Source organism: Myxocyprinus asiaticus, chromosome 1, assembly GCF_019703515.2.
Source record: "Myxocyprinus asiaticus isolate MX2 ecotype Aquarium Trade chromosome 1, UBuf_Myxa_2, whole genome shotgun sequence".
Classification (NCBI taxonomy): Eukaryota; Metazoa; Chordata; class Actinopteri; order Cypriniformes; family Catostomidae; genus Myxocyprinus; species Myxocyprinus asiaticus.
In genome coordinates, this window is record NC_059344.1 from 29,237,294 (window position 1) to 29,252,908 (window position 15,615).

The 15,615-nt window shown below is 38.4% G+C and overlaps 2 protein-coding genes across 6 annotated transcripts in view; both read left to right on the forward strand.

Moving 5' to 3' along the window:
* LOC127444699 (protein GOLM2-like) overlaps positions 1–6,240 on the forward strand; it is a 28,479-nt gene extending 22,239 nt beyond the window's left edge. Inside the window, exons 8-10 of one of the 2 annotated variants that reach the window (XM_051704244.1) lie at positions 1,183–1,314; positions 2,378–2,545; positions 4,828–6,240. In XM_051704244.1, coding sequence (XP_051560204.1) covers positions 1,183–1,314; positions 2,378–2,545; positions 4,828–4,904 — 377 coding nt within the window. In that variant the 3' untranslated portion in view covers positions 4,905–6,240. The remainder of the gene's footprint in view (positions 1–1,182; positions 1,315–2,377; positions 2,546–4,827) is intronic. The other variant, XM_051704251.1, reaches the window with a different exon arrangement.
* A 1,417-nt stretch (positions 6,241–7,657) lies between these two features.
* LOC127442892 (CTD small phosphatase-like protein 2-B) overlaps positions 7,658–15,615 on the forward strand; it is a 30,827-nt gene continuing 22,869 nt past the window's right edge. Inside the window, exons 1-2 of one of the 4 annotated variants that reach the window (XR_007897548.1) lie at positions 7,658–8,233; positions 11,432–11,614. Coding sequence is in view for 3 of the 4 variants with exons in the window: in XM_051701242.1 (XP_051557202.1) it covers positions 11,453–11,614 (162 nt within the window). In the remaining variant the exon portion in view is untranslated. The remainder of the gene's footprint in view (positions 8,234–11,431; positions 11,615–15,615) is intronic. The other 3 variants (XM_051701242.1, XM_051701232.1, XM_051701253.1) reach the window with 3 other exon arrangements.

The window sequence follows — 15,615 nt, forward strand, 5'->3', positions numbered from 1 at the left end:
ATGCACCTGTACTAACCACCAACAACACGTGAAAAGTGGTTGGGATTTAATTCAAGGATATTGATTGTATTGATGTGTGTAGTATAACACAGATTGAAAACATAGAAGAGAAGGAACTAAACATGAGATAAACAGCCCTGTTGAGAAACGGCTGCAGTTAATAAACAATATTTATTCATCCATGCTGATGGGTACAAGTATAAACTCTAAAAACGCTGGGACAAAAAATAGCCGGTGAAACATACACAGAAACTTACGGAGTGCACCTTTACGTTTTAAAGTCTCCCTTAACTTAAACTGTTACAGTGTTCAGCATTCAAAATCTAATGATCATTTACCCAAACATTTTTTACATTTTTTTGTACATTTCATTTGTGTGTGTGTGTGTGTGTGTGTTCGTGTTCATGTCTATCCTCTGGGCCTCTGATTTCACCTTACAAAGGAAGCTGTGCAGTTTTTAGTAGTAGGGATGCCATTTTTCTGTACTTCTATATGTGAGGTTGTGTGGATCCTTTGGGCCTTTGATTTCTCTGTGCTGTCAAAATGCTCAGTCAACAGCATTTCAGTTTGTCCCTAATTTCAATCTGGGTTACAACGAGGCACTTACTGTACAATGGGGCCAATTCGTTAACATTAAAATACACATTGTTTCAAAAGTATTGCCATGAGATGTAAACAATATGCATGTTAACATAATTTTAGTGTGATAAAATAGTTTACTGTGTCAAGTTATATATCCAATTTTACAACTTTGTTGCCATAACAACCTAAAAATTACGATTTAAACAATTTTACAGCTCAAATAATACACGTTTTAACAGAAGAATTATGTGCTTTTATAAAATTATAAGCTTCACATTTCTGCCTTTAAACAAAAATGTAACAGTAACTTTGATTTTTGCTGTGAGTGATGAGTCAAAATTATTTTTGTGGTAATCAACATTGACAAATACTGTTGATTGAACTTAACTTGTATTGAACCCGGAATATTTATTTTAAACATGAGCCTTTCGGCTTTCTCGTTTTTTTCCCCATGTCACTCATTTTCTATGATTAAAGAATAGAGTTACTTAGCACTTTAATTGTTTTTCACATGGGAGTGAGGATGATTATAAGTCAGAAAGTAATGTAACAAAATAATCATGGGACACATATTTTTTCCCTTATTTCCATCTTCATTAGCTCCTGACGGCTTGAAAGCAGAGGGAGTTGGGCTTCCTCCTCCTCCGAACCCTGCTCAGGTTCTGCCCAAACCCATTGATCCTCACAATGGCAGAGATCCTGTGCCCGCTGAACCCATTCGACACCATCAGAGTGAGTAATAAACAGTCCAAGGGTTTGCAACTACTGATGATAACAATTAAGTAAGCCAAGGCTTCAGCTAAAGTCGCAGATTCTCTGAATCCCAGATTGCATTTGCTCATGTATATGTTATTGACATTCGGTGGTTTGTGAAATGTTCAGGTGGCTAACCTTTGAGATATATTGTATTCTCTGATATACAGTATTCTGCCATCTTAAAGGAATTGTTCATCCAAAAATCAATTTCTTGTGTGAAACACAAAAGGATATACAGTGTTTATCAGAATGTCCAAGCTGCTCTTTTCCATACAACAGTAGTGTATAGTGATTCACACTGTCAAGCTTTTGTGTTCCATGGAAGAAGAAAACATCATACAAGTTTGGAAAAACATGAGGGTGAGCAAATGACACTAACTCTAACTGGGCTTGAAGCAGCAGTAGCGGGCACCTTTCAAACCATATTACAGCCTTCATTCAATTCATGTGTATGGATTAGAAGCCGTAGCAGAGTGGACAGTGTGTAAAACAGAGATTGTAAACTTGTACACACCACTGTATTTTGGTGTTTTTCAGTACCTTGGGTTAGAGTCAGGCAGTGGTGTGTAAGAGTGTGTAAACGGAGAGCTAGTAGGATGAAGTACAAAACTCAGAGGATTCTCTGCTTATAAGCCTGATAACTGTGCTGCTTGACTTTGCTCTCTCTGACTCCTCCACACTGCCATCTTTACTTCTTTGTGAAGTCCTCTACCACCAACTCCATTCCTCATTTGTCCTCTGGGATTTTATTTACCATGAGCCCAAGTTATGGCATTTACATTTTTTTTTTTTTTTTCAGTTTTAAAGTCATTACCTTCCATTTAGTCATATCTACAGGCAGTTGTCATTACTTTGCTCTTTATTCCCATCATGAATGTTTCTAATCTGTTTGCCTGTCCTTGCTTTCTATGACTGTACCCTCACTACTCTCACTTTTATCCATTTTTTGCTTGTGCTTTGTCTTTCTTTGTTTCTGTCTGTCTTTTTCTCTCCTCGTCCTTTCTTTCCTTCCTGATGGGGCCCTTCTCTGCCTCTGCAGGCCGTTTCTTTGATGAAAATGAGTCCCCTGTAGATCCGCAACACGGCAATAAGCTGGCGGACTACAACGGGGACGATGGCAACGTGGGTGAGTATGAGGCGGACAAGCAGGCCGAGCTGGCCTACAATGAGGAAGAGGATGGTGATGGTGGGGAGGAAGATGTCCAAGGTGAGCCAGGGGGATTGCAACTGCTTTGTTATTCCATCTCCTCTCCCCCTCCCTTGTCTGGTTGCTGTGCTGCTGTATTAAGCTGCTGGTTCAGTCATCATGGGCTCACATCATATTGAATTACTCTGAGTTCTTTTGATTTAACACTTATAAGGCTAATGGAAGGAACAACGTTTGGAGCCTTTTTTGGTTAAATCTCAAACTCGGTGTACTGAGAGCATGCGTGTATGAGAAAGGGCCTGTGTGGTGAGATCTTTAACCCTTCTGGGCTATGTGGTTATGAGACTGAACCTTCCCTCAGCATGTATTTTTCAGCTCTTTTGTTTGTGCACTTTATTCTGCAAAGTCCAGCCATTGTCTTTACTAATTGGTGTGCTTGTGTGTAGAGCTAAAAGCCATAATGCTGTTCTGAATGCCATAGTTATCTCTAGGTTTTTGATGTTTATACATTAGATGTTTTGATATCAGTGCTGTGTAGATTTGTCCAGTGGACCCACAATTCATAGAACCATTGTCTGGCCATCTTCATTAATATTACCATTTTTCATTAGCTCACCTTGTCACTTAACACTTTTAGCAATTGTAAACCCTTTTTCTCTTAGGCCATGTCCACACTGCAAAGTTTTGGAATTGTCAATTTAATTTAAATGCAGGAGTGAATCCCCTGTAAATTAATTGTGCAAATATGGAATACAGGAGTCACTACTGAAATTGTGATGTATTAAAATAATAATTTGTCTTTTTAAACTGTCATGTAAATGCTTTAGTCTAACTGAAACCATAGTAGTCAGATTTTTGCGAAGTTGCACTAACAGACCTAGATAATGCAACTGTAGCTCGGCTTCGTCCAGCATGTATACACGTTAACTGGACCACAACTGACCCTTCGCTAAGCTCCACCCCCCATGGTTACGGTTGCTTGTTCAGACGAGCTCTGCAGAACTCCCCATAGGAATGAATGGTGAATGACGCGGTTTTTGGCAAATATTCTCAAACGGAATCGATAATATTATTATGTGGGCTGGAATGAAGAGTGACATTGTAAAACATATTTATCTGATATTTTTTGCTCAAATAAATTGTTAAATTACACAGTAATTTGAATGAAAATTGTGCAGGCTCCGAATTGCGGAGACAGAATCAGAATTGAGGCAAACGATCATCAGTCACTTGAAAAGAGAAAAGCGTAATTTGATAGCGATTACAAACCTCATAACATTAGTGTAAGTGAAAAGAACTGCTCATAACATCTCATAACACACATTGATGCAGTGAACTCTTTATGCACTTTTATGCCTTTTACTAATACCTAAAATAATACATAAATCAATTCATGTTAAGTTATCAGCTTTAATATACCTTGGAGCAAATGTAGGTGTCCTTGCTGATGTTATACATGTTCATTTGGGAATGACGAATGACACAGTTTAATCCATGGCATGCTGTTCTCGAGTTTTATCTGAAGATTTTTCAAAAAGAAAGAAAAACTCTGCGGGTATCCTCTCTGGGTACCTTATGTCACTATTACAAGTGACCCAGCAACAACGTGTTGGACATTTATTTTTTTGGATGATTTTCAGAAAATCTCACTAAAAACTACTTGGAAACGCATCATTCCCATAGGCTCTCATTGGAAAATAGCAAACGTGTCAGAGAAATGGCGGCAGGCAACAGTTGCTAAGACAGGATTGGTCTGAAACTCTTAAGGCGGGGCTTAGCAAAGGGTCAGTTGGCCTCAGCGTTGTGTGCATAATCCGAAAAACAGTGGTGACTCACAATTTGTATTTAACACTTCTAAAGTTGACGTCCTTCAAATATTCGATTACGCATTGTCATGTATACTTGGAAAGACATACAATGACTAGCTCGACTATGCAAAAACCGCTGTAGCTCGATTATAACTGCATATGTAAACGTACTCAATCATAACTGTTTTGGCATTTCTTTGAGCTGTCACTGTCCAAAAGAGAGTGGTGTCACTGCATTAACTAGTTGTTCAGTTTGGTATGCAGATTTAATCTAAATACGATTTTCACTTCCTGAATCTGTCTCTGATGTAAATAACTAAACTGTGTACAGAATAGGATTAAACACTCAAAAGAGGAGTGACAACTATTAGATGCAGCGTGTACGTGGTCTTAGTAGCCCTCACTCTTTTGAGTTTGAATTAAGCATATGTTCTTTACACATGAATGTTAAGGTATTTTAAGTTAGAAAGGCATGGTTGTGAAACTCTCATTGTTCCCTAAATTGTATTCATGCATTCTTTTTTTATCTTTCAGATGATGAAGACCGGGAGGCTCCAGGTGAAAGGGCAGTGGGTTATGGAAAGCGACATCAAGCCATTGACATTCTGTAGTCCCATTTCTCAAAGTCCCTAAAACTGACTTTGGATGTTTCTGATAATGAAGTAACCAAGTGAGAAAAAAAGAACTTTATTTCTTGCCCTTGGATTTCAGCTATGATTTTGGTGTAATGTATGATTGGAGACATACAGATTATTCAAACTATTTCATTGTCTTCAGACAGGAGTGAGTTTCATTCAGCAGTTACGACTACAAAATCAGTGACTGCCGATGATAATTTTATTCAACTGAAATGCAACAAAGTGATTTCCATGATCTACAAATGTTTGCTTGCACATGACCTGATTTGAGAGTATCGTTTTCATTACTTTTTTAATCTGTAGCACAGGTCTAGCAGAATTGAGATTTGGAAATAAGAAAAATATTGTAAATGTACAAATGTGTTTTGTATTTTTTCTTTTCTTTTTTTGGGGGGGGGGGGGATTTAATACCTTTTCATTGGACTTTTCATTCATAAAGTGGAACATATTGATATTACTAGTGAAAAGGACCTCTACAACACAGTTTTTCTTCCCCTCATAGAACTGCTGAAAAGCATTATTTCCCTTTATCTTTTGGAAAATTGTTGCTGAATCAAAGTGTAGACTATGGGAAGATGCAATTGAGTTGCTGTTTACCTTTTTTTTTTTCTCTAACCACCCTCTGGTACAAAATGACAATGGTTGTCCAGAGATCAAGTCAAGACTTGATGGTTGCTTGAGCCATTTTTTTTTTTTTACTGCTCACTGTTTCTGATTCTGAAAGAGCACTCCTTAGTGCACACTGAGTCTTGTATGGACATTGTTGCATGCAAAAGGAAGCCTTTGTAAATCAGCCTGTAGATCATCAAGAAAAAAGCAATACTTGGTGCCACAGACTAAACTCATCACTGTCGACCTGCTTCCTTTTTTACAGTGAGATGTACAGTAAATAACCGAGGAGTCTTGAGTGACATGGAATGCTGCAGAATTCCTAAACTCACAAATGGATATAATGATCATAGACCTAACTGTTTGTGTTTGTTTCATAATCAAGCAAATTTGATAGGGTTGGCATACTGAATGTACTCTTATAGCTTGTGATTGTTTTGAGATCGGTCACATGGGTGTTTGGGTTCTCTAACTTTTACAGAGCTGTGCAATGGAATCCAAGGAATAAAGTTTAACAAAATGCTCTATATTTCCAATAAACAGGTCCTGTTTTGGAAAGTAAAATCCCTATTACTGTGATTGAACTATAGAATGTAGCATCAAGAAGCGCACACTCCAGAAATCTTTGTGTTTTCCAGGCTGCTTTACAAAAATAATTGATTACATTCAGCTAACAATAAATGACTTTTTTCTGTATATAGTCATTGTCTGTTTGCATTCAGTGTTCAGTTTAAATTAAGGTCTATGCTTTATTTTTGAATGTTTATACATGCTTAGATTGCATATGTTTCATGGCCACTTGTTTACTGTATTCACCACGTGTATGCATTTCAAAACTATCATGTAAAATAACATTTTCTCTATAGTATGTCATATATTTGTACATATCATGTGATTGTATAATTAGACGTGAACTGAAATTCACCTCATTCTGGAATATACAGGCATTCTGCTAACAAGTGCTTTCATTATAGGGTATTGCCATGAGGACAAGAACATGCTTTTCCTTCTCATTTCATACCCTGTGCGCTCTTTCTGTTTTTGCCTCTTGTTGATGATGTGGTATGCATACATAAATTTAATGCCTCTGCTAGTATAGTTAAAGGAATAGTTCACCCAAAAATGAGAGTGCTCTCATTATTTACTCACCCTCATGCTATCCCAGATGTGTGTAACTTTCTTTCTTCTGCTAAACACAAAGATATTTAGAAGAATATCTCAGCTCTGAAGGTCCTCACAATGCAAGTGAATGGTGGCCAGAACTTTGAAGCTCCATAAATGCAGCATAAAAGTAATCCATAATACTCCACTTTTTAAATGTATATCTTCAGAAATGATGTCACAGGTGTGGGTGAGAAACATAAAAATGTAAGTCCTTTTTTACAATCAATCTCCACTTTCACTTCCATATTCTTCTTTTGTTTTAGGCGATTGGCATTCTTCTTGAATTATTGCCACCTACTGGTCGGGACTGGTCAAAGGTGGCAATTTATAACTTCTGGGAACGTGACATCAGCAACGCAATGCATGTTGGGACTTTAGGACACGGAAGCTGTGGTGGATACTGTGCTGTATTGGAAATAGACGGTATAGTTTGTATTATACAGATAAAAATACGTAACAATGGTGAATGCTTGTTGTGTAATTAACTGCCATAATCGCACTCGCCACCGGCGTGGAAACCATATTTCAAATGGAGTGCGACTGGTCTTCGTTCGGTCCATTATTGTTTTTTTCTGTTTATTATCACTGTGTACTAATATCTGATAACTGATGAGCGTGTCCTAAAACATGGCGGCAACTACCCAGAATGCAATGCATAGGGGCTTAGTTTCCCAAGCTCTATAGTCAAAAATGACTTGAATATTGATCTGTTTCACACCTATAATATCACTTCTGAAAATATGGATTTAACCACTGGAGTCATATGGATTACTTTTATGCTGCCTATATATCCTTTTTGGGGCTTCAAAGTTCTGGTCATCATTCACTTGCATTTGTGAGGACCAACAGAGCGGAGATATTCTTCTAAAATATTAATGTGTTCTTCAGAAGAAAGAAAGTCATACACATCTGGGATGGCATGAGGGTGAGTAAATAATGATAGAATTGCCATGTTTTGGTGAACTATCCCTTTAATTGGTCAGCCTGCTCGTTTTGTTCACTCATTGTCATGCAGTCATCTTCTCCAAAATCTTCAATGGCACATTTCGATCAGAAAATGTATTCAAACACTTGTGACCCATGAGCAATTTTTGTGTGTACCTTCATGCTGCCGGGGTAGATTCCCGCAGTTATGTCTGCTTTAAAACAAGCAACAACCCCAGTTATTATTTTCTGCGTTGTTTTTGTTTAAAATGTAACTTTCTGTATGACTCTATTCCATTTTAAATGGGCGCTGTAAGCGGAACGTATCGCACTGCGACGCCTCGGAATTGTTTTGATATTCGAAACAGAAAGGGGGTGTGGGATGCGCGCCGCAGGACGCATGCTCGCTCTTCTCATCCGGGTACCTGCAGCTGACTGTGTTGGTACGGAGGCGGGAAATGGCGTCCAGAGGTGCGGGGAGGACAGAGGTGAACCTTGTCTGAAGAGACAAGAACAAGAACAGGCGTTAGACTGCGGCGGTAGTCGCTACAGCAACCGTGAAATCGACTGTTATCCAGCGACCCGATCCCCCGGAGCTTCCTCCAGTAAGTGATTTCCCCCATTCTGTCAGGCATGTGGTAAGAATGTCCCCCAGTAACTGGCTGTCCGTTTGCTCCGGTCGGAAATGTTTCGCGGTGGTTCGGCTTGCTTCATGTAGCTCGCGCGGACAGACTGCTGCGAACCTTTCCCGCGCTTTCGCTCTCATCACATGCTGGCACTTGTTTTGAGTGGCATAACATAAGACGCTTCTGGTGTTTGCGGGTCACGAGAGCTTTCATGTTTCTGGCAGCATGTCAGCTGGTTCTGGTCCTGCTTGGGTCCATCAGCAGGTCGGGCACATTTCTCACCTGGCTGGCAGTGTCCAGGAGAAACTAACCTGTATTAAAAATAGACATGCACAGATACTGTGTGTCTCGAGAGCTTACTGCTCTCTTTGCTGCCTGGAAAAAAAATCCACATTTTAGCCTTTTGATTAGTGGAAACATTACAGAAGGTATTCTAATCAATGAACTGTCATTCAAAGTCTGACTGAACGGGATAATCATTCATAAGAGAGTTTTCCCGCCCAGCACGACACTGTTTTAATTTGCCAGTGGCTGAACTTAATAATTTCTGTAGTGAAGTATCTGATGAGGTTGATAGTCATGACGGGGAAACACTTTTTCCTTTCCCTCCCTTCTAAAGAGATGCATACATTTACAAAGGTAACTAGAGTAATTTTGTCTTGGTTTTAAGAGCAGCTTTCCTAGTTGTTCAGCTGTTATAGGACAGGTTACAGTGTTGTGTCTTTGAAGTTCTTCGATATGTCACGCTGTTGCATTAAATAACATGTGTCTGTGTTTAGATGTTACTATTTCGGGTTTATAATCTACTTTAAAGGTGCACTCAGTTATTTTTTCCTCCTTAAAAAAAAGGTTTACTTCCAAAGAAATGAATAGCCTAGTAATTCTGAAATGTATGTACGAAATTAAGTCATATCAGTTACCTTTTTTAAAAGCTGTTTTGTTCTACATTGAGAGGGTCCCCTCATGGTGGCTGCCATTTTAGGATCACATGACCAGCCGGATACCAGACCAGAGCCCTTCTACTAAGTGAAGCCTACAAGTTTAGCAAAACAATGCATATTGTGGTGGTCCTATATAGACATTCTATGGGCAGTACACTGGCAAGGAGACAAGAGGCTGTTTTATTTTTTTATTATTTTATTCAATGGATGTCTATGGAGGATTTGATTCAGTGTGCTGAATAAACTGCTTTTGTGAGGAAACAGCTCACCGCTTAATGAATTTACCTTAATGGCCTGTATGCTAATCTTTAATTACCAAAACGAGCGATTCAGACGAAGAACAACAACCATCTAAGTTTTTGTGGAGTAAAAATAATTTGTGCTGTTGTTGGCTGTCATAACAACTCAAAGTAATAAATCAACGTAACTAATCTCGGACCATCACTTAATGACATCTGCACACTCAGGTGAGGCACCGTCATTAAAAATGGTAATCTCGACACTGTAAAGTATCGGCACTATACAGCCACATGTTTTTTGACCATTTTTACATATGTAATACCTTAAACATTACATTACCGCTAAGAATATGTGAGGGATAACACTGGAGACCAGAAATTGAAAGCAGTCGAATCGTGGAAAAGGTGGATACCTAGATATGGAATTTGATTAGAATATGAGATGAGGATGAAAAGATAATATAAGACGATGGAAACCGGGGTGGGAAAAAAAAAGTAAAGGGAAGATGGGATAGGGGCATGCTCTAAGGTGCACCAGCACAGCATGGATGCCACCCAGTAGGGTTTATTTATTCACACCGCAAGCAACAAAGCGACAAGGTGCCATTCATTTTCAACGAGAGCACTTCAGGCAAAAAGAACGACAGTGACCATTGGCGACAAGATGTGGCATGGGGAGCAACACAAACTTGAGAAAAATGCAACTTTATGTGAATGGCAAGCAACATTCAGGAGCGACTACCAATGAGAGAGAAGGTAGTGGAGCTCATATCCGTTTCCTGTGACATACTGGTGTGGTGTTGAGTGCAGGCAAGATTTCACTGCTCTGTATCATTTGTCTATAACCACATGTATGGATATAATAAAACAATGATGCATGTAAAAAAAAAAAACGTGGACGGGCACTGTTGTGCTCGATTACATTAGAGCGACAGCAGTAGGAAAGCCCACTAGTGACTTCATAGTACAGAGATTAGCAACACCAAGCCACAATGTCACTGGCGGTGTGAACGGGGCTCAAGAACTTGTTGGCTGGCTACACCGTTGTCTTTTATGAACCTGCATTGACCTATAAATGTAAAATTGTGATTGAAAAGGACAGAGGGGTCACAGAAATAATCAAAGGAATCATCATGCATAGTTTTGTTTTACTAAACATTTTATATATCTCTATATGGTGTTTAAGGGGGTTACATTTTTTTTGTCACTTAATCTAAAAACATTTTCCCAGCACCTTAGAAATCCATCAATGCCCTGGAAAATGTGTGTTTCTGAAATGGGGGACACGCGCTGTAGTTAATTTCAGGATTGCTTTTTTTTTTTTTTTTTTGTCTTCTCTTCACTCTTGATGTACAGTGTTGCCTTTAAAGAAGAGAGGGGCACTTTCTCCACATCAGGAAAACATTAGATGTTTTCCCCCATCCTTTTTTCATCTCTCATGTTGATCAGTAATATTCTCACAGTTATTTCTCCTTGTTTCTTGTTAAGCAACATTAAATAAAAATAATGAAGAGTGAAAAAGACAAAACTATTGCTTCTGAGTTAAACTGATAGATCTTAACTGATGTTGGCATTACATTATGTGTGATCTTAAGGAATCACATAGATTGTCCTTTAAAAGCTTGCCCATTCAGGATTGAAAATTCTCATGTTTTGGGGAATTAATAAGGCTGTAGTTGAGTGTTTTGCTGTGGAGGTGCTTCTGCATTAATGATGAACCGTGTTAGAGAAAATGGTGTCTTGAATACATCCAGATGTCTGTGGCTAGAGCTCTTGGCTGAAGTGTTGCACTCAAAAGCAAGCTAAAGTACGATTCATTAACCTGTGTGTGAGAACTAACGAGCATAGCTGGAGACAAGCTTAGTGCCGCTTCTCAAGATCATTGTCAGCCGTGCTGAACTTAAACAGAGTGATTGCCTCCTGTGTTGCTCTCTCTCTCCAGTTCTGTTTTCTTTCAGTACTTTCAAGATGATCCTCTTTGTCTTCTCTCTCTCCAGTCTTACATGTGACTCTACAAAATGAGGCTGAGAATGCGCAAGGCTTCTCAGCACCCAAACCTCGCTCGCAGGCCCCACCCGGCTCCGACCAAACGGAAGCACTCAGAGGTGGAGGAGTGCACAGGTGAAAGGACGGGCATTCTGTCCAGCATCAAGAAAATCATCCACGGAAGTTCCGTCAAGGTGAGCCTGTAACAACCTCTCTCTGTCTTCTATTACAATTTCATTGAGCATGGTAGATCCAGGCTCTTTTCTTGGCTTAGATGATCATGACCCAGTATGTTCTAGAATGGAATGCACGTTAGACCTGGTGTCGTATTTCCTCCAGAAAGGCATGGTGGAATGCTGCTGCTTGTCTGAGGAGCTCAGTTCTGTTCTAATTTTAGCTGTGGTTCCACAGCATGCACGTAATGACAGTAGGAAGGGTTGGTTTAACAGGCATGCAGCCTGCTGCAGGACAACCAGTACTTCAGGAGAGATATAGTGTTTAGATAGATATTAGGTTCTCTCATTTGGGTTCTAAATCACCTCCGTTCTTTGCACACAAGTTATTTTCCATGTGCACACAGCTGGATTTGAATTAGGGTTTTGAAAATCAGTTTTTTGTACTGACTTTGAAGATGTTGTGCCTACAGGTTGATATGTAGACACTCTTCTGATTAGTTTCACTCTGCTTCTGCTGCCCCTAACTGAAATGACATTTTTCTAGGGCTGCCCCCTGATAGTCGACCAAAGGTTAGTCGATGAGAAGCGTCTTGGTCGACCAAGTTTTGATTGGTCGGTTGGTCGCAGAAAAAACTCCACATAAAAACGACGAATATCGGTATTAGCGCTGGTTGGACGCTAGGTGGTACTATGGGGTAATTTTCGTTAAGCAGGGTTAGGGTTAAGCCTACACAATAAAGCAAGACACCTTGATTTCAAACTTAGAGCTTTATTTTTATTTATTTTAACTAAAAATTCTAATGAAACTGGAAAAAAAAAATTAAGTGTAATTAAAATGTCTGTGCAACTTTTTGAAAGATGTTTTTACAACAGTTGTCAACATCTCTCTGGCAAAGAACCTACTTCATCTGTGCATTCTCTACCGGAGGGGTATTTCGTTATCCGGGAAAATACATCTTGTGTATGAATAAATTAGTTTTGTTCCCTCCTTCATGATATATATATATATATTACAATATCCAATTACATCGGCAACACCCGGGCTGAGGGATTGGTGAATATTCTTGCTTTAGTGATTTTGCATTGAAAATTATTTAAAAAACATACACTTCTAAATTCAAATTGCACTCCAAATGAAACAAAAAAGCAATTAAAATAATGAAGTGATCAAAAAAATAATATATAAGTAACCCATTTACCGTCAGGCAAGAATCCGTCTTAACATGAAGGCGGAAAATTACTTACACAAATGAAGACATAAAAAACAATTATAAATGTAAAAATAATGATGATAATAATCACTGAAATATAAATCATGGTTCGAGGTGAGTGTGTTTATGTATTATTTTAATCACAGCTATAGAGGCTGCAGAGTTGTGTTCACAATGAACTGCTCTGTGGAAATAAAGTGAACTGAACTCAAAGCACCTCCTGAGCTGAGATGTCTGAGGTCATTTGAAGCACTCGTAGACGATACTGTTCTTGCAAAAAAAGAAAGAAAAAAATTCAGAAGACAGAAACAAAGAAAGAGTGAGAACCTTTTACATGCGTGTTCCACGAGACCGCACGCCTCCGTACAAACAGCGCGTCATACATGCCCATAGCAGTTTTTCTGTCATCTGTTCTTAATATAATAAAGTGTTTCTTCAAGCACGTGTTTGTGTGTCTACGGGCAAATTATTTGTAATATTAATTTAATAATAATAGCCTAATAATAATAATTGAATACATGGGAAAACGAGCCAAATATCGTCTTGACTTCGTCAAAGGCATCCGCTATTGGCGATCACTCTGACCATCGTCGATCATCGTCTGTCGGCACAACTCTAATGTGCATTTCTCTCTATAAATTAACAAAATGTTCAGACAGTCTCCTTGCTTGTTTTTCCGTCACATTCAGAATCATTACCACTTTTGCCGGTGTCGCTGCGGCTCACTTCGTGTATGCACTTGTAAAATGTATATTTTAAAGGCTTATTACGGTTTAGTATTTCCCTGTAATGTAGAACAGTGTTAGCAATGTTACACATTCTTTCTCAACCCTGGAACTCAAGCCATTTTCTGATGCCCCATAAAAAAATATATATTTAAGTAATTAAATTAATATCATAAACGTGCAACTAGTCAACTAATGGCTTAAACTAACGACTACTAGTTGACTAGGAAAATCTTTGGTCGGGGGCAGCCCTACATTTTTCACAATAACACTGAGTGCGTTTACATGCACACCAATGTGCTGTTCACTATCAATTTTTTTCCGACGTTCTGTTGGTCACCCGTCCTCTCGACATTCGGATTCGCAGGTCGGAGTTAACTAAACTTGCATTTTCGAAACGCAGAATAGTATGAAATATTTTCAAATGACATTGCATTTCTGGTCTCCAGTGTTTGAATGGGGGTCAGTGGAGCGCCAAGACATTTATATGAGCTTAAACATAGTCAGCCTATTAAACATAATCGGTGTGAGATTGTGCTTGTAAATGCATTGACTGACCCTGTTTACATGCACTTAAGAGAGATTATTTCAGGTTTTTTACAGTAAGCGGCATTCTGAAAAGTCATGAAAATGCCTTTTTCATACGGCGATTGAAGGATTAAGAGAAAGCGAAAACAAAATTGAGCAAAAAAGGAGAACTGCACAGATGCACACTAGATACTTATCCTCTAGCTTTCGCTTCCCATGCAGATCAATGCAGCGCGTGAGCAGTGTTGCCAGGGTCGCGCTTTCATGCCAAACCGGGATAATTTGAAAACACAATTGCGGGTTAAAATTATACCATAGCGGGTTGTAGTTGAAAATACAATTTAAATACAACATCATATTTATGTATAATGTTTCCGGGATTTAATATTTGGCAACCTTACGCATTGTCTTAACAATTGGTGTGCTGACAGCTGTGCACCAGAATCAACACAGTCGGCAATGTATTTACACAAATATTGAATTCGAGCACATGATACGTTGTTTCCTGCGATTGTAATGGCTGTGTAAATATTTAACATTTTAAAGTGATTCACAAAAAAAAAAAAAGAGGCTAAAATTGACAATTAAAATCAAAGGAGTAAAAGAATTAAAAGCACCCAAAAATAAGTGTCAGTAATAAAGCAATAGAAATATAAATAATAAATAGGCCTAAATATAGAAGCAAGCCTAGTTAAATCATTCATTTCATATATACTTTATAGGTATTAAAGTTTAATTTCTGTTAAAGCATGATTTTCTGTAAAGCTGCTTTGAAACGATGTGTGTTGTGAAAAGCGCTATACAAATAAAAATGACTTGATATACTACATTGATGTTACAGGACCTCACTATGTTGCATTTTTATTTCTGTAATTGGCATCCAGTTATAATCTAGGAAAAATTGCTAATTTGCATTTCATATCTAATTTTTTGTCACAATTTAATCTTTTTCAGTCCCATCAAATAATGGTTTAAGAAGACAATTAAAATATAAAAATATATATATTTAAAAATGTTAAAAATGCCATTCTGAACATTCACAAACAGCCCTGCTTGGTATCTATAATGTCGCAGCTAGGTGCTTTTGGGTCTTGGAGGTACAAGCAGCATTTTTCTTAGATTGGAAAGTGGACGAGATATTGTAGTTGGCCACAGACTGCCTTCTGTTCTCCTTCTGCCTTCCATAAAGAATAACATCAATGTCCACATCTAATCTAAAGAAGCATCTCAAGGTAGTAGGCTAATAATTCATGAAATTTGTTGACAAATGGCTAGCTAAGCTAGCTGTTTAGATTCACTTAGATGTTAAGATTGGAAATGTAGCGGTTCAGATAATATGGCATATCACACACAATTCTTTCAGTTGTGCCTTGCATTTATAAATATGTATTCTAAAAGTATTCTGAATAAGTTACTTTTTTTAGTGATGTATCGGAATACAATACTGAATACATTTAAGAGAAATTATTCTGTAATCTGCCTGACCCCTATAGGGTTTTGAAGCGTGCATGTGCGTCAGAAAGACTGGATAGGCAAACTTAAGTAATGTGACCGG